We start from the raw sequence: 19620 nt of genomic DNA, 5'->3' as shown, positions 1-19620 counted from the left end.
GGTGCAATAAGAAGTGGAAGAACACTATCAAGGAAAGGAAAACGAGTGAAGAGAGCATAAAGATTTAACACATCTATGAAACAGGACAGTGGAGAACTGAACTGAATATAATATATTCTCTAAGTCTTTTAACAGGATTCATCTTTCTTTTGATTCAGAAATATACTGTGAGTCCAAATTTGAATTTGATCTATTAACCTAAAGCAATACTGTAAGGATTAACTCACAATAAAAATGTACTTACTGACCATACAACAGGCTTGATGATTACAACATAGAGTTTTCACCTTAAAGTTATCCATCTCCCTTTTGTCATCAACCTCCCCAAACCGGTGATTTTGTCCTGCCACACCCTTTTTCTTCCACTGTCATACCACGTGTCAGAAAACTCAATGAATTTCTCAGGAATTATTGATAAACTTATTAAATACAGTAAAATAGATAGTTTGGCTTGTATTGTGTATTTGTATTATCTGGTCACAATGATGCATGTTGCTCCATTTCAAACATAAATGCACCTCATTTAAATGCAGTGATGGTGTCCTTAAAAATGATTCTGCAAATAAGATTCTTCACTCTTTTTTTCCTCTTGAAAAAAGGATGTTTGCTTTGCTGCCATTGGATCTCATGAAAAATGGATGACCTCCCGATGCTTTTCTGCCGCCCATCGCGGCCCATATTTGCACAGAGCCGAGGGACTACATTTGGGTTAGCATTCTCCTCCCCCCCTCCTTCCCTCACTCAGTGGCTTGTTCTGGGGCTGAATAACTTAACACATATTTCAGCTTGACACACTTCTGCACTGGGTCTTCACTGGATGCCTGGTCCACGAGCCCACACATGCTGTATTATTTAAAAGTGTGGTTTGGAGTTCTGTGTGTGTGTGTGTGTGTGTGTGTGTGTGTGTGTGTGTGTGTGTGTGTGTGTGTGTGTGTGTGTGTGTGTGTGTGTGTGTGTGATCTCCTGTTTGTGTAAGGAGGAGTGCCTTATGGCGTTATTAGGCCTTTCCCTGTGACCTTGCAGGTGTGGCAGCACCTCTGATACCAGATGATGTCTGTTTATGTTTTCTAGCCAGCGACAACATAAGCATGGCAACATAGTTATGGTTCCCTCCTCATTTTTTCCTACTTTTTGCTGTTGTGTGCTTGGATTAGAAACATTTTAAAAAGCTGCAAGCAGCACAATACTCTAGTGATAATATATCTACAGAAAGGCCTAAACTGCAGTGATTTATTACAGGAAGGACTCATCTGAACGATTTATCATACACCAGAGAATAAAGATCTGCAAAAGTAAAAAAATGCCCAAGGAGCATGAAACATAAGTAACAATGATGCTTTAAAGCAAACCAAGACAACACACGAACATAAGCACACACAATGACTCAACCTAACCTGAGAGCTGATAACATCATGGAAATCAGAGTGCTGCGGTGCAGCAAAATGACACATAAATCATGCGCACGGGAGAGGATGCAAAATGCTGCATTTGTATGATGGATACAAATAGCCGTCTGAGGTCTGGAGAGCTCCAGTATGAATACTTGTCTTTCTGTTGAATAGGATATTTCCCAGGAAACTGCTGTACGATTAATATTTTCTGAGACAAAATGACTTCATGCCAGCCTCTAAAGAAGCTTTTCACTTTGCTGTTTTACGTTTATATCTAAAAATTAAGGTTTTTACATTTTTCTAATCAGCATTAAAACTTTTTTAGACAATTAGCTGATGGTCTTTATATCCCAACATGCTGCAGCATCCTGCATCACTAGACTACATCAAGGCAAGGATTGTTTGAGTATGCAGATACCTTGCCCACTGGAGGGCACTGTGAGCGGCACTGAGGCTGGGTGGTCGAGGAAGGTTGAAAGACACCTTGGCCAGCTCACCAGATGGGCTCAGTGAAGCGTGTCAGATGGCTGTGACAGCTACCTGCCTGTGCTTAAGGACTGTCACCATGTATAAACAAACTATTACTCTAATTTGTGAGTGCACTGACTTGTGTGTGTGTGTGTGTGTGTGTGTGTGTGTGTGTGTGTTTACAAAAGTGTGTGCACAAGGGTGAGACTGCATTGAACCCACTGAATGAATGTATGTTTCCCTGAAGAGTTGTACCCACAGTATCTAGCCAACAACAAGAAAACCTTTAAACATTAACCTCTATACAAACTAAGCTGAGAAGCCAAACTTTGTGAAAATCTACAGAACTGTATATTAAATAGTGGAGACAATGTTTCCAAAAATACCAAATATGGCTAGCAATTTTGGGGAAATTTCTGGGAATGATATTTCAGTTTCATGGAATGGAACCATAAAAACATGGAGTAAAATGTTTGCCCATGACTCTCATTGTAAACATGTTAAAGCTTCAATGAAGAGATTGAACTCACTGAAACAGAACATGTAATCCTGTATGCATCACTTGATTTGTTCTCATATCTAAGGGGTGAACAGTATGTTGTTAAGGGGTTAAATGTCATAATTAACTGTTGCAAATGGGAACACCAGTGAAGACCTCCACAGCCTGGATGTAGAGAAGATGGAGAACCCCGAAGGCCTCGGGCTGCTCATTCATTTGCAGCAGAACGTCGGATGCTGAGCCTCCGCTCATCGCTGCCTCCACTGCGCAGCCGCAGTTTCTCCAGCACGCAGAGAGCCGAAGAGGCAGACAGAAAGATGGCCCTCGATAATTTAATTTTCGCCCAGTGCATTCTTTATTTTTTAGCCTTCGTATTCGGTTTCATCGCCGTGGTGCCTCTGTCGGAAAACACGGAGGACTTCGGAGGGAAATGCCTGCTGTTCACGCGGGGTATGTGGCAGAACGAGAACATCACGGTGTCCAAGCAGCGCTTCATCGTGGAGGAGTGGGGCAGCGAGTCCTCCTGCAGCTTCATCACTTTCGTCGGGATATCGTCCCTCATTCTGTCCGCAGTGCAGGCATGGAGGCTGCTATTCTTTCTGTGCAAAGGACACGACGAGTGAGTGACCGTGTACCTGTGCTAGTTCACCACTGTTCACTACTGGCACCATTAAAAGCTCAGCTGGACAAACCACTACTGGTTTAAAGTCAACGTGATGCTGTCTATCTCCCGTGCCCTTATGTGCACGCTATTCTGGAAGAATCGGAGGCTGCATGTTATATAGGCTATATGCTATGAAGATAAAAAACATAGAATGGTATCAAAACGACTAGTCACTGTTGTCCTCCATTACAAAGATGGAGGGGGGTTTGCCTTTGAAAAATCTAAATCAGAATGTGACTTACATACAGACAGTAGGTCCAACCTGTGTCACTATTTTCATGTAAAAAAAAAAAAAACAAAAAAAAATCATGCTGTGTGATAGGCTTAAGTATTTAAAAGTTTTATAATACACATTTATTTAATAAATATGCAGAGATTTCACAGTTCTTATTATTTCCAATTTCTGCTTGACCTGTCTGCAGCTCCATCTTCAACGCCTTCCTCAACCTTCTGATCAGCTCCCTCGTGGTGTTCACAGTCTTCCTGTCCAGCACCATTATCAGCGTGGGTTTCAACATGTGGTGTGACTCCATCACAGAGGGCGGGACAATGCCTAGCAGGTGAGAGAGCGGCACACAAACTCAACTTTTCTGACAATTTCATCATACAGTAGGGTGACGTTACTTCATACCAGCTTACTTGTCACATTTTAGCTGCGAGGACCTGCAGGACACGGATCTAGAACTCGGCCTGAACAACTCTGCTTTCTACGACCAGTTTGCTATAGCTCAGGTAAGACTATGGTTAATATTGTTCAAGACAGTTAAACAAAATCCTGAATCACACTCATTATTACGATTATTGCTTTCCGTCCTTCAGTTTGGCCTGTGGGCTGCGTGGCTCACCTGGCTTGGGATTGCAGTGATGGCCTTCCTGAAGGTCTACCACAACTACAGACAAGAGGACCTGCTGGACAGCCTGATCCATGAGAAGGACCTTCTACTGGGCCGCTCCTCACGACGCAACTCTGACCTCAAGACCGGCCTGATCTAGAAACCAGAGGACACACAAACATGCACTCACACTCACTCGTACAGTCCTCTCGCCTGCCATGAGAAACACCAATGTTTGCCTCTGTAGACAATCAAATTAGCTTTTGCTCCCATTGATCATGGATTGAATCAAACAGAAGGTTTAAGCTTTGTTAGGCAATTGATTTTCCCTCAAAATATCTCCCAATGGTTGTTAATCCTTGAGGAATCCTGCTTTATTGAGTTTATTCATCCACTGTGTGCAATCCTCTTCAACACACACAACCATAGTTCAGCTCCAACAGTATTAAAACCATTCAAGGGAAAAGCACACCCATTTTTTATCAGCTCATGAATTTCTATTAAGCAACACAGTATTAATAGTGTGGACAGATTGGCTGATGGATCATGTTGTCTTTGTGAAACTTCTGCATGGACATAATGCATGACAAATTAATAGGGTGATGGTTTTTAGATGTAAAGGGATGTAATTTAGTTTTATACACCATTTAATGTATTCCTAAGGAAGGATTTTTTTCTGAAGGGATGTGCACTTCTTCTTGATGAAGGGAGACTTCTTTGCATGCTGCTGCAAAGTAAAATAATGGTGGTTGCAGTGCATTCACACAGTGTGATCAGTGTGATCAGTGAGTGTTTAATGAAAGTGACAAATTGTAGTTCAGAACATTCATGTATGGGGCAGATGGTCCAAAAATGCTTTTAGCAATCTGTGTGAGATTTAAAAAAAGAAAAAAAATCCTATTTTGTGCCAAATAGTAACTCAGGCTTCTCCTTCACACTTTATAGGCTTCAAACCAATATATACGGTATTACTGTGAGTAGGCGCAAAAAAGTACCTGCATGCACCTCTCCCTGTTCCATACACAACACACACTCACTTATTGCCAGAGATTACAGGAAGAAAGCAAATCAGCTCCTTGACTTTGATAGGCAATGACAGTTTTATTCAAAACAACTGAAATCATAAAACGGTAGGAACTAAGAAAACCCTCCATAAAGGCACTTCTTACAAAGTGACCATAAACCTTTGGACAGCTGTGATATGCAGCTTCTAAGCTAAATGGGTATATGCAGGACATGGGTTCACTGGGTATTGTTTTATTGCTAATGACAATATAGTTTGACAGTACAGAGCAGAGAGTGTTTCTTTCTTCTATACAGGCGCTATTAGCCTTATATTGCTTTGACATTCAAATGCAAAACCTTCAATCCAGTGCTTTCCTTCTGAGTTCCCTGAAACCTGTTATATAAAGAACAATGTTTTACTGGAAACCATGTGATGTGTGTTATTGCTCATAATGAGAGGTATTTGGGATTTGCATCTCTGTGCCCATTGGTTCCTTTAATCAATTTGTGTGGTTGAACTTTTTTTTTTTGCTTCATTTGATAAAGGGACTCATACAATAACAAACAGAATCGGATTCTGTCATATTTGTGTTTGGCCTCATATTAATGGCAATGGACTTGATAAAAATGTTTTTTTTGTCCAAAGCTTGATGAGCATTTGACATCACGATTAAACCTGAATATTACTGTTTTTAAATAGAAATGTACCGGTAACAAAAAGTTAAAAACGTTAAAGTAATGGAAAGTTGGATATTTTGTGATGCAGAAATACAGTATAGAAGAATAAATAACATTTAGGATCAAGGACATTTTGTTGGATTCAAGCCGTTATAAAGAGGAACACTGTCAAAAGCATTAGTATTCATTCATTATGAGTATATTCTATTTGACGTTAGATAAGGTGAGAAAATTCATAACATTGTGCTGCAGATTTTCTCCTCAGTGGAGCTAGAAATCAGCTTAAGACAGTCAGTCGTACAGAAGACCAGACAGTCTGTAAAGAAAGAGGTGTTCTCATCTGTTAGTCATTCAACCTGGTGCTGTGAAGTGATGCAGCCCTGTGTTTTCCATCTCACAGATAATTATCCAACAGTTCACACATTTGTGCTTCCGTCCACCTCCCCTCGAATGTGCGCTGTGCAAATCAAAGCTGTCTCCAAACTTCTCTACATTCATTTTTGTGCAATTACAAGGCTAAATATTGAGTAGTCCTTATTATAGTGAACCATATATACACATTCAGTTATGTGTAATATCTGATGGAGACAAATCATGTTTTGAAACTTAATAAATATTTGCATTCCATGGAAACGGTCACTTACATACAGTGACATGAAAGATCGAATGGTTGTTGTGATTCAATGAGCGGTATATGTGAGAGTCAAAGTTGCAGATGTGCAAAATCATGGCTTAAATAGGGAGTGGCGTGTCCACCACCTTAGCACATTTGTACATAAAGACATGGAAGCTACATATTTCTGGGATTAAACATTTTTCCATTTGTCGATGCGAGAGTAGTTCAACACCACAGACGGTGTACAGAGCCTTGCCAAAAGGCTGAGGTGTTTGTTAGCCCTTGTAGGCTCGTTCAGAGACAGGAAAAAAAGATGGATCTGAAAAAATTAGAGGCGGCTCCGTGTCTCCACCTGTGGTCGGTCTAAGTCACTGCATTGTCAGCCATATCCAGCAACCCCACAGAAGCCGTTTCATATGCAGCACGTAGACTGACAGAGCGTCCTCCAGCTCCTCACACACTCGCTGTGGGTGCCGCCGGTCTGTGCAGTACATGGCCACACCCAGGAATGACATCAGCAGGAAGAGGCAGGTGAACAGGGCGAGGTGGGGGCGGGACGGTGTCGTCTCATAGGCTACAAACAGAAACCAAAACCAGTTTTTTTATTGAACAATTTTGATTTGTAAATGAACATTTGAATTGTCACATGCAAGGATGGCTCTCTTTCCTGTTGAACTAATAAAGACCTTAAGAGGCCAGTTTATTGATTGAAAAATATATGTGGCTACATATATACAGTAGTGGAGGCCTTGTCACACAAACAGGTGCTCTCTTTGTTTAAATTATTGTTAAAAAGGGGGTGACTGTGAAATGTTCAATTTTGCATGGCAGGCAACAAAGTTAATAAAAAGTGATATTTAAAAACACCTTTGCCCTAACAATTAACCTTAATCACTTTTCTTGATGCTTTCCCTGCACATACTTACATCCAGTAAACTTAAAAATGAACAAAAAGTGTAATGTTGGCATTTTCTTGTGCACATTAATATTGTAAATCGGAACACTTTTAGACAGACTTACCACCTAAACAGTCACAGTAAGGAATGTCTGTGAATCCGACAGAAAAGAGGCCAGTCAGTCAACAAGAGCCAACCTCTGTGATGTACAGCAGCTACCAAACAGCTGCTGAGCCCTTGTAGACTCTACTATCTCTCTGGAACAGACTCTATGGTGCCTCATTTGCATGCATAATTAATTACTAAGAGTAAATCACTTGCTGATGTTTGGAAGTCCCACAGCATTACATTATTTTTAAATAGTACAGAATTCCCAAAGGACAATGGTTTACGATGCAATCTCAGGATGTTGTGATGCATTTTGTCTTTTCTCTTTACTGCTAACTGCAGAGCGCACACTTCTGTTAGCTGGGATGGCACACATTTTGAGGATTTATTTTTATTTTTTATAAACAATATAAATTACATTCATCTTGTTACTTTATGAATGCATTCCCATATTCAGACTTCTGTAAGTAGAGCGAACTTTGAAATGTTGCAGAAAATAAGGCTGATATGAAGTCACTGGACTTGTTTGGTCAAGGGGTAAAGACACCAGAGGACAGCATGTTCTCTACAGTTGCACAAACACATGTCCATGCCTGAGCAGGCTGGACATGTGACAAACTTTACTTGTCTGTTTTCTCACCATGTACTGTGGTCTCTGGCTCCCTGAAACGAACCCTCCGTTCACCTTTCCGTCTGTGGTTGGGTTCTGTGTCTGGCCCGTAGTTGGAACTTGGCCTCTTCAGAATGGAGGTGGGGACTTTGTCATTGGTTACCTGCATCAGATACAGCTGAGGATGACTATCTATATAACAAGCTCCTGAGAAATTTCAAAGGCCGCCAACAAACAGCTGGAAGGCACAGATTCAACAAACAAACTGCTCAGATCCAGAGTAACACTGCTAAAGATAACTGCAGGTGTTGTTGACACTACCTTAGGCTTCAGTGCATCCTCCTCTTGGTGGTGGGAGTCCTTTCTGTGGCGGACCTCTGAGTGTTTCTCCCGGTGGGAATGAGGAATACAGTTGACCGTGTCTCTGATGGACTCTGCAGCAGCAAAGCGTTTGGACAGTGCAGACACACACTGACCCAGGGAGTCTAGTAAGAGAACCATGACCATACATGAGTAGTGATGTAGTGCTGCCTCACACAGCTGCCTGCAGCCTGCTCTGAAGAGAGTCAATGAGGCTTAGTTAAACATGCAAATGTGTCTCAGAAAAGACGCCAGTGTTAACTCTGTCAGCGCCAGGTAGAGTTACTACCTTACTAAATTACAAATAATAAGTCAGAACATCTCGTTCACATAACACTTGCCAATATGTTTGCACTTAAAGAAGAAAAAACTAAAAAGTTCTGGTCACACTCACTAAATAAAATTTTCTCAACAGTTTCTTAAAAACAAAACTAAAATGTAGGTAAAATGAGCCTCAGTCTGGTTGCTGATTCATTTATATTGTCTGCAATTTTCCTGTATCTCTCCACTAAATACTGTTTATGTTTCGTCCATCAACACTGGCTGATGAATTAGTCATTGTCTGACTTAATCAACTGATAAGTTGATCTATTACTGTTCAGGGTCTCGATGGAGAATAACTGATTGACAGAGAGAGACACAGACAGGCATATATATATATATATATATATATATATATATATAGAGTAAGTGTTTACTTTCTTTGATTTTGTTGGACTAAGGCAAACAAAAGTAACACCTCTTTGGACTACATTTTTGTATGTGCTAAATGATTATTTAAAAAACACACATGTGAATACCACCTCACCAGAATTGATACAAATATTAACACAGATATTGAAAGATAGTCAAATATTCCTCGATTTCCAGTTGTTCTGTTTTGTGAAGTCAATCAAAAACAAACAAACAAGGGTCCTATATTTAGGGACAGTTTAACCAGTTTAACTTTTTTATAAGATACTATATGCAAGTTATTTGTGGAGGAAACGTACATCACTTTTGCATGCACCTTATGGTTAGCTTTGTAAACAAGGTGGTCCAACCCAACAATCGTATACTATAGTATGTTGAGTTACCTTGTATATATATATACATATATATATATAGACACACATATATATATACACAAGCATATATTGTGCGTGCGTGTGTGCTAAAAAGTAAACAACAAAGTTCCTTAAGTCCCTAAGTAGTTAGCAGTTTTGTTAGCTATAGTCTCTGAATGTTACAACATACTGCTACACAACATACTACATTTTATATACCAATTCAACTCGCAAACACACACAAATAGTTTGTCCACTGAGGGAGGAGGCTGAGTCAGTTTACAGTGAACGGTATGTAAGATACCATATCTGTAACCAGTTCAACATGCCTCCGTTGTTCATCTTACTGTGGGTCAAAGAGCATTTCTGTGTACAATACAAAATAAAAGGTTGCAAAAAGTGCACAGAGTCTACTGTGAGCTCTGATCTGCAACAACAAATACAACCACTCTCTGACCCTGCATTTTTTCACCATTTCACCCAAAAAGTTTAACACCATCTGAGGTGAACAACAATGGGTGTTGTAAATATTTTTCTTAACAGCCTGTACATTTGTGTCTCTCTATAGCCGGCCCAGTTCAGCACCACTGCCTCTGAAAGCTGACTCAACAACAAGGCTGGTTTGTGAGGATTGCTTTTTACACCACAGCAGTCTTTTCACAAAAACGCAGAGTTCAAAGTGTTTCTCCCTCTTAATGCAAGCCAAGCATACATACTGTACAACAAAACTGTGCCCTCATACTGTCACTAAGCTTTTTTTCTTTTTCGCTCTGCGTAAAAAGCACTTGTGTCTGACATGACTGCAAGTGTTGTACGGTTGACATGGTTTAAAGGGTAACTGAATAACCTGTTTTTAAGATAAACATCACTGTTCTGATATTGTCATGTCTCAGGAGACAGCGAGGTCCCAACCCTCATGCTTCCTACTGAATGGTATATCATATAAAACCATGTTTGCTGATCACTGTCAGGATGACAGTAGTGTTACTGTGCCACACTGTGTCAATCATCCCAGGTGAGGGTTTACCTGAATATTCAGTCTTGCCGATCTCAGCATAGACGGTAGCCATAAGCTCCAGGCTTCTGGCTGTGACGGGATGGTCGTTACCAAAGGCCCTCTGGTGGATCTTTGCAGCCTGAAAGATTAATTAACAAACGGCAGAGATTCAGAGTTGACACAAGAGTGCCGTAAACATTTTTATTAGTTCAAAAATCTGGAAAGGAAGCAAAGAGAATTATGTACATACCTTACCGCTGTATTCTAGAGCGAGATGCGGTCTGAAAGAAAAAGGAGATGCACAGTTAAACAAATACAAAACTTTCTTCTTCCATCCCAACACAAGACAACAACAGCAGCGCCTGACTTCTTAATCTAATGTAGTGGCCCATGCTGCATTGCCAGGCCAGCGTATCTGTTCCAGCAGCATGAGAAATCTAAACGTGTGTGCTGTGATTAGACACGGGCAGCAGGGCTGCAGGTGCTCAGGCTCCTTATGGAGGAAGTGGAAACCTTCTATTTCTGCCAGCACTGACTGTCCCTTTTCTATTCTCCAGGGTGTATTACAGAAGGCATGGCGCTCACAGGTTTGTTTACTGACTTGTGCCCTTCCACTACTCTTCTGCTTACTGCTAAGCTAGATGAACATGAGGTGGTACATGGAGAATCTGCCAGCTGTTCCGCTCATATCTGCCCCGGAAAGTCAGCCAAGGACATTCATCACCCTCACACCCTCTTGTGTGCCTATAGATGTAGATCACGCTCTGTTTAGTGTGACAGATGTGAGCTTCGCTGTTCCAGACCCACACTTCCCTTCAATTAGTAATGGACAGGTGTCAGTTTACACTTTTTTAGAACATCCTTTTCAGGGGAAATCTGATCGGCAAAGACAGAAAAGCCCTTCGCCGGCCCAAAGGACTTCTTACAACATTGGCGAAAGATACAGGGAGTATTACAACTTCCAATCAACAGGAAGGAAAGACTGGGACTGAGGCTTATGTAAGGGTAGTAAGAACTTTGAGGCATTAGGACTATTCCCCCCTTCAAGAAACCAAAGCTAATTTGTGTTTTTTCTTGTGTTTGTTCCTCCTTTTGTACTTTTATAGTCCTCACAGGGAAAGTCTGCAAGAAAAGATCAGAGAGTGGAATCAAATTCCTGCTTAGTCTTATTTAGCCAGAAACCAAAGCACAATCAGTACCATCTCATTTAAGTTTAACTGCTATATGCTCCTTGCATTAATGAAGCACTGTGACCAGTCCTCAGTCAAGCAAACCTTCCACCCTCTGTCACCCTCTCTGGCAATCAGGTTAAATGGCCTTATCCCAACAATGACAACAGAGGCAGAAAATGGGTGCATGCTACGGCCTAACAAAGTAGCCTTGCAACAGGAGACACCAGATCCAGTTAAGGTGTTCCTTCTCCAACACTCACGTTGAGTGTGGTGTCTCTTTTCTCCAAATCTACAGGGAAATTCAACTCTAGCTAAAAGACTTGGAAGCCAGAGTTTATCCAGATCAAAAAAATTCCATTCGAGACATTTTGTGTACGTGCAAGTCGACATGAATATACAAACATTTTTTGTCTGTTACCACATATTTCGCATTTCCTCAACACATTTTTAAACATGACAAATAACTAATGTTAATAAAAGCAAAGATCAAAGTGATTACTTCCTTGAAGTTGGTTTTTCAACTGTCATACAAATTTACCCTAGCAAGCCAAATATTCAGTTCTGTGTCTTGTAGTAAATTATTTATCTCAAGATTATTTCAGTCTGAGATGAATCTAAACTCAGGGTTCGGCTTCTTTAGGCAAATGAGAATTTTATTGCTCCGAGCAGCTGTTTTGGTAATAAAACTGATAACTGAAACAAATGCAAATATATATATATATATATGTGTGTATACACACATATATATATATATGTGTACACACACACACACACACACACACACACACACACACACACACACACACACACACACACACACACACACACACACACACACACACACACACACACACACACACACACACACACACACACACACACACACCATAAAAGTGAACTATAAATTCACTTCTGATGAGCCCACTGAGCCTTTAAACTCCCAGAACATGTAACGCCACATTAATTACACCAAAACCGAGGCTACTACAGGACACAGTTTTACCTACTGTTTGCTCATGATGCAGAGCTGGGCCAGCCGTTCGAGGTGCTGTGCCTGGGAGGCCTGCTCCGAAAGCTCCTCTGGTGTTGTCCATCCTTCAGAGCCCAGCGTAGCCTCCTCCTGAGGCCCTGTTACACAAACACAGGGCATGGAATCAGTCAGCCTGCCAGCAAACCACTTCGTCTTTCCCTCTGCTTGTCTCTCTATCAGTCTGTCCCTCTTGACTCACTTTGATCTCTTTACCTCTCTACCACTGCATAGAGATTGAAAAATAAAACCCCCAAAAGCCTAGGTATCTGGCTATCAGCCTGTCTGGCACTACTGCGGACTTTAAGCCTGAACAGCACAGTGGAGCCAACTGAGGACTGGAGACAGGAGAGCAGAGATAAGGCAGGAGAGAGCGGATAAGGGAGTCAAACAACACACTCACCACGCCCACACTGTAACACTGAGACACACGCACGCACACGGTGACACACCACAAACATACAGTTTGTACTGTGTACACACACACACACACACACACACACAGTTTGTACTGTGTGTACACACACACACACACACACACACACACACACACACACACACACACACACACACACACACACACACACACACACACACACACACACACACACACACACACACACACACACACACACACACACACACACACACACAATAATGGAGGTGGTAATTAGTTTGACGCGTAATCCATGCCAAAAGCAAATACATCATTGTAAGGTACATTGATATATTTAATAGGTTAAGTCTTTTGGTTGCATTACAAAAACCACAAAATGACAATTATGTGAGCTGTCGGTGGGGAATTACTGAGAAGGTTACATTAGAGAATGAGAGCTTGTAAGCCGCAGCTACAGTGCCAGCTCTGCCTCTGGAGAAGTCCAGCATTCATCCAAGTGAGTGCTGAATCAGGGGCTTCAGTATTCTGTAGCGACACAGCTCCTAATGAGAAAGTGCAAAGTGTGGCCATTTGTCTTCTACCACGTCTGTCCCTGTCCTCCACTGTGCCCACGCTACACTGCACTGCTGCCTCAGCAGCAGACACAGAGGAAGAGGCAGACGTCTGGAGCAGCAGCAGCAGGTGATGAATGAGCAACCTCGCTGTGAATGCCCGCTTATAGCTCCACCAGGTTTGTTGTAAACAAAGATGGACTTGGGTAAAATGGGATGTCATTTCATTTTGGCTTAATCAGTTAACAGAATAGGTGTTACAGATACACGTTGTGTAATAGTATAATTAGTTTGTAGATTCAGGTTACACATAACTCACTTTGGAGAGCTGCTACAAGCAGTCTGTCAGCTAAAGTGCATCTGGTGCTTTGCTAACAGCCCCAAAATCAGATAAAATGTTTTATTTGATTTCATACTATTTTGCATCACGCACCATTCCCAGTGATGGGTGCGAGAGAAAACGAAACATTTTTACACTTTTAGTCTATCGGATTTTCACCGGCTAAAAGACTCGATATGTTGCTTAGTAATTTTTGTGAATCAAATATATGAAATCTCCATTTTACCTATAATAAGCCAAATAAAATAAAGCATTACTTAAAGATACTCAAAGTCAAAGTAGATAGCTTATCCAAGGCTGCCTAATATACATACAGTACAAGCATACTGTTTATATGCACTTACAGTATATTCCCAGAAGTATTCAGCTATATCTTAATGTCAAAGTACTTGCCTGTGCTCCCATGAAGAGTGGTGAGCTCGATCAATGCCACCTCATAGAACATTTTCTCTGCCTGGATGAACTGGAGGGCCTTCTCATCTGTTTATATAGGTGAAGGATCAGTCTCAGTTGTCAACAGGATTAGTCAGTTGTTTGATTCAAACTTCTTTGTTTTTTCCACCCTTCTCGTGAATGACCGCACCAGGCAAACAGAATGTGTAGTAATCAAACAGCGGATTGTTGATCTTGAGGTCTGGGTTTTGCAAAAACAGATTCAACTACAGGCGTCTGTGTTATTGCGAATAAGCTGCTATCTACAGTTTTTGGGGGATTGTTTCAACAAGTTTCAAATGCTGAACAAAAGCTCACAGTGTAGTTTATCTGATTACACCCTATTGTATCAAATCGTATTATATTCCTATTTAAGTGCTTTTTATGTTTTGTACAGAATCCTTTTGATTGAGCTGAATGCCACTTTTGTTTCCATGAAAAGACTCTATAAAAAGCCTCCTATAAATAGAATCTCTTCACTTTGTCAAAAGCATTCGCACTGAAAGTCCGTCCCACTGTAAAATGACACCATTGATGCTTGTCAGGTGAATCTAAAGACCAATGGGAAGAAGAATGCTTAAAATAAACACAGCCCTGCCGGTCTGAACGTCCTACTTAACACCAGATCTCCAATGAGAATAACACTATAAATTACATCATAGGTATTTCAGTTTTCACTTTATTTGCCAATTATTCTTTAATATATCTCACATAAAAGTAGATATCTACAACTTTTATAATGAGGTTGAAAAGATAGACAGTGGGTTTTCAGTTGAACATGAAACTGAGAACCACACAAGCCGGTTTCCTTCATTTTGTCACCTGGACAATAATGGCAGTACTGCAGGACGGGCGAGCCACAGATCCACCAGAAAAAACAAGAAACTGTGCAGTTAGAATCCTATTGTACATATGAATCAACAAAGATGTTACTAAAATGGAAAGATAAAATATACTACATCTGATGAACACCACAAGATACCAGAAAAGATGATGGATAGTGAGGGCTGGATGTTGAAAAGCTATTAATGGATGTACATCTGAATAATTTACTGTAGAGTACAGTAAAATATGACAGAGCAGGTCCTGTCATGAAAACCCAGCAATTCTACTAATAAAGTAGAAGTCCCTGATATTATATTACATTTGCATACCACACATTTTATGTTATGGACACATTTTTAGATATGCATTATACCTTCCCCACTTCCTGGGAGTCACCTGACAGCAGGGAATGAGGTAAGTGTGTGCTGGACCATCTGGGAGGGAGGATTAGGGCAACAGCCATCATCAAAGGTCAGTCTACTACTTCGGTCTGCTATTTTTAGCCTTGCTGGACCAAAACAACACCACAACAGTAACCTCACACAATCCTCTCCAGGGAATGTGTGCCCAGCTCCACGCACATCCACACAAACAACCTCCCCATAACTGGTAATTGGACTGCACTCCGAAACTCGACAAGAACTTGCATTAACACTGACACCTTCAAAGGCATATCTGACCACACGTGCAGCACAACTCTGCTATAGGTACACTGAAATGAAATACACCATCAACTCTAGCCAGTAGAATTATAAATCATGTGATCAAATATGACAACATATATACTATACTATTATGACAATGTATTACTACATTTAATGTACTGCATATCCAATTTAAGAAGGTTAATATAGGATATGCCCAGATTTAAAGCTCATAACCCTGTATATTTGAGTCTAAAGTCAAAAAGGCAGCATGCTTTCCAAGAAACTTGTATCAGTAAACACTAAGCAGCCAGAGTAACTTTTGGCTTTGCACAAAGGTCGCTTGTTGATACTGCCAGCTCTGATAACGATACATCAAGCCTTGACTATGTATATTCAGCTTTGTTTCCTAATTGTGGATTGTGGTTTACCCCCACAAAAAATGTGGGAGGACACAGCTAATTCTGTAATCATTTGTGTAAAACCCCGGAGTTCCCATATCCTCTTCCAGTTTGAGCACACTGACCCTTCACCCTCATCCCTGGAGGACCATTGCAGAAACCACAACATCCATACTTCAGCTGCTATGATGCTCATGAGAACTATGATAATTAAAACTACTCTTTCTTCTTCTCATTTTATGGAAAATTACCTTCTACTTTCAATCCCTGCACACAATGATATTACTGAAGGCACCATTAGATGCAATTCTTACTGTATTATTATTGAAAATACATGTGATAAATTATGAAAACATAATACATCTCTTCTGCTGACCAACAAGATGTTATTACATTTTCTTGACTGTAATCTCAGACTAAAGGTAAAATAATACACGGTAAGTAACTCTACCATACAAAAAAGGACACAGTTTGACATGACTAGACACCATTACTATTGATGACGTTATGTAATAAAGTGCTGTATGTCAAAATATTTAACCCTGTCATGGTAATGGCCCCTCTTGAGTAGATACCTTTACATGCTGAGAAGTGGCCTACTGATGGCTATTGATGAAGTGAAGCTCAGCAAATCGAGCTATTTTGGAAAATGGACAGTAAGGGGTAGAGCCTTGCTGAGGTAGATAGCCTGAGCTGGCAAGTTAAGCGTTGGTGTGTCTCAGTAACGCTGAGAAGAGCCACCGAGGTAATACATCCTGCAACGTAACACCTTTCCATTATCTCTATGTCGTACACTCCTATAGTTTATAGAAGCAGTGAAGTGGCGATGAACAGGCTCGTCAGTGCAGATACAGGTTAATTAGTGCTCTCCACTCTGTTGTGCAGAGATAAGAGCGTGCAAATCCTCTTAAGAGGCAGACACACAACCTGAGCTGCACACAAAACATATGGCATTCTGGGACAAATGTGTTATGAACTCGCCCACAGACATCCATTCACCCCCCTCAGTTTACACCGCTTTCTATAAAGGGTCTATGTCCTTCATTGTGCTGGAATTTGCCGCGCCTTCAACCACAGACAATCATGTTCACCTCACAGAAAGAGAATGCTAGTGTTGTAGTTAGCCTGCGTGCTAACACTTACAGTCCTGAAGGGACGGTGGAAGTTAAAGTGTCGGATGTGAGATGGGGAGTGAAGCTCTCCCTGAGAAAGGATACAGTTCTTTTCAGTGATGAAGAGTTCTGCAATCTGTAAATCACAGACAAGGGACATGGTTAAATAATTAAATAGTTAATCACCATGATGCTTTCATAACAAGTAATTCTGCTCTCCTCGCAACACCACTGGTCCGGTCAACATCATCCCCCACGTTCCAAAGTTCTGGTGTAGACGCTTTGTTTTGACATCAGGGACATTCCTTCAAACATTTCTAAACAAAATAAAATTGTTGCCTTGCCTTTGTAGGAGAGCCTTGAAAAGGACCCCAGTATGTAATCTTCTAAGACTTTGGCCTGGCTACACAGTGTAATAAAACCTGTGACCTCAAAAATACGAAAACAAAACATAGCCCCCACACACACACACACACACACACACAAAATGGGACAGACTTTAACTGGATACTCCGGTATCTTTAACAATGTGACCAGTCTAACAACATTGTTACTGTATGGGAGTGAGGCTTTCGATTTAGTAGCAGGCACACTATCAGTCCCACTAAGAATGAAATTATCTTCCAGTGTCAACACGGGGACTCATGATGGACTGTGCCGTTAAATTTGACTTTGGTGTTGGTGATACCAAGGTTGAATGTGTCCTGTGGTATGCGATCATTTATGATGCTCTGAAGGAGAGGTGATGCAAATGTGTCAACACAGCTGTGCAAATACATGATACAGCAGATTTAATGGATGCATGTAGTGAACATGCATGTTGGTTTGTGGGTGAAAGACAAAGAAGGGCATAGAGTAACACACATGTTATGTTGTGTGTGAATGTGTGTGTGTCAAGTCTTCAGGCATCTGGCTCACCTGGTGTAGGCAGTTGGGCAAATAGGTGAAGCTCTGCACATGGGTCAGTCCCAACAGGCAGCTGAGGAAGCAGTGGAGGGCGGCCTGATACTCCCCCTGCTGCTGGAGCTGCTGTCCCAGCTCAAACAGGCCCTCCCTCCCCCTGTTCAGCATCCCCAGTCCCAGCCAGAGCCAGCGCTTCCTCCCATCAGAGCTCCACCGGTCGACGTTGCTCTCTTCGCCACTCCACTGGAGCAACACGGGTAGAAAGAAACAGCCACACACAAATTAAAAGATTAAAAAAAAATGCAGCTGTTCACATAAACACAGACATATAGGAGCCAGAAGGAGGAGTGAGCAGCACAGCTTCCACTCAGTCTCGTCTGAGCACTGTAAGTCAAGGACAGGTGGTAAGGAACAGGCTGAGGGAGCTCCGGCGACCCACATAGAAAAGATCCATTCCCCTCCCTCCTCCCAGGCTGCACCAGGAAAGGAGGACAGAGGAAGTCGGGGAGTGTTTGCTGTTTGAGTGGCAGAGCTGTTGACCAATCCCTGCTCTGCTCATGTACAGTAGCCTTGCCGGCGTGTGTTTAACACACTGAATCTCTCTCCAGTGATAAAAACCACATATAGTGTGCACATGTCCTGTGATGTATATCTAAGTGTTGTATATAATAAGACTTGCATTTTCTTCCAGTTTGACCTAATTTCCCTGCTACTGTGCATTCACAGAGCAGTGCATTATGTATATCTACAGTACAGTCTGTGAGAGAACCATTTTAAGTCTTACTGCCCGACTTATGATTTATAAATGAGAAGTGCATAAGAAGTATGCACCAACAAGCAAACTAGAATAAATGCTGTGTGAGGGCGTTTCACATTACCTCAGAGAAAGCAAGCTTTTCTAAATAATCTAAAGCAAACAAGAGAGCTGATGCAAATACAGGGTCATTAGGAACAGCCACTGTTCTCTATGACAGAGAGAGAAAGCACCCTCACTATCCAAACAAGGACGACAAATATGTATTCACAAGGAGTGCCTCCTCTGGATGCGTGCTCACTTCTCTTCACACTCTGCAAATCAACATTACTGTTAGGGCAATCTGTGCCTGGGGAGAGAGAGGGAGGGAAAGGAGAAGAAGAGATACGACCACAGCACATGATCCACGGATGATCCAGAGGATCATGAATGGGTCTCGACTTTGAGAGCAGCACTTCTCCACACCATCGCTCCATTTGGACACAAACGTAGTAGCTGGAGGAAATGCATGGGGGGAAACACAAAGCAAATGTGCAGAGTCAGTCTCCATTAGTGTCTGATGCACCTAGCTAAGCTAGATGGGATTCTATTGGTTGTGAATGCCATTAGACTGGGGGACCAGAGAGCATTAAACTTGCACTGGCAGGTCAGAACACTGTTCATTTTGGACTAACAGCATCTTGAACAGCGGCGGGACTTGATTATGCTGATTCAGCATTGCTTTATCCCATCCACCTGGAGTACCGGGGAACACAGACAGGTGATTGTGCTCACTTTACTGTGGAAGCAATAGAGTTGAATTAGAATGCAGCGCAAAAGTAAGCAAAGCTTCTGATGTGATTGAGTTAGAAGGCCACTGTCTGACTCTCTGTGTTCAGTCCTAATTGAAAA

The 19620-nt window shown here is 41.6% G+C and overlaps 2 protein-coding genes across 4 annotated transcripts in view; one reads left to right on the top strand and one right to left on the bottom strand.

The window, feature by feature from the left end:
- Positions 1-2675: 2675 nt before the first annotated feature.
- Positions 2676-4015, top strand: LOC129103987 (transmembrane protein 179). Its single transcript, XM_054614636.1, has 4 exons — positions 2676-2977; positions 3445-3582; positions 3676-3754; positions 3842-4015. Exons 1-4 carry the CDS (start codon positions 2676-2678, stop codon positions 4013-4015), a joined length of 693 nt encoding a protein of 230 aa, XP_054470611.1.
- A 694-nt stretch (positions 4016-4709) lies between these two features.
- c15h14orf180 (chromosome 15 C14orf180 homolog) overlaps positions 4710-19620 on the bottom strand; it is a 138256-nt gene continuing 123345 nt past the window's right edge. For all 3 annotated transcript variants that reach the window (XM_054613842.1, XM_054613844.1, XM_054613843.1), the window contains 9 exons: positions 17991-18218; positions 17178-17208; positions 14052-14138; positions 12351-12471; positions 10422-10452; positions 10202-10310; positions 8090-8253; positions 7799-7931; positions 4710-6728 (listed from right to left, as the gene is read on the bottom strand). In XM_054613842.1, the coding sequence (XP_054469817.1) occupies positions 6523-6728; positions 7799-7931; positions 8090-8253; positions 10202-10310; positions 10422-10452; positions 12351-12471; positions 14052-14138; positions 17178-17208; positions 17991-18143 (1035 nt within the window). In that variant the 5' untranslated portion in view covers positions 18144-18218 and the 3' untranslated portion in view covers positions 4710-6522. The remainder of the gene's footprint in view (positions 6729-7798; positions 7932-8089; positions 8254-10201; positions 10311-10421; positions 10453-12350; positions 12472-14051; positions 14139-17177; positions 17209-17990; positions 18219-19620) is intronic.

Source organism: Anoplopoma fimbria, chromosome 15 (genome assembly GCF_027596085.1).
Source record: "Anoplopoma fimbria isolate UVic2021 breed Golden Eagle Sablefish chromosome 15, Afim_UVic_2022, whole genome shotgun sequence".
In the NCBI taxonomy this organism is placed as follows: domain Eukaryota; kingdom Metazoa; phylum Chordata; class Actinopteri; order Perciformes; family Anoplopomatidae; genus Anoplopoma; species Anoplopoma fimbria.
Note: the sequence above shows the minus strand (reverse complement) of the source record. Positions and strands in the feature narration are given on the sequence as shown.

Excerpts from the sequence above, each read along its gene's own strand:
- LOC129103987 (XM_054614636.1), top strand. The coding sequence starts at position 2,676 with ATGGCCCTCGATAATTTAATTTTCGCCCAGTGCATTCTTTATTTTTTA. Across the intron at positions 2,978-3,444 it reads CTGTGCAAAGGACACGACGA|CTCCATCTTCAACGCCTTCC; the intron begins GTGAGTGACCGT and ends ACCTGTCTGCAG. Across the intron at positions 3,755-3,841 it reads ACCAGTTTGCTATAGCTCAG|TTTGGCCTGTGGGCTGCGTG; the intron begins GTAAGACTATGG and ends TCCGTCCTTCAG.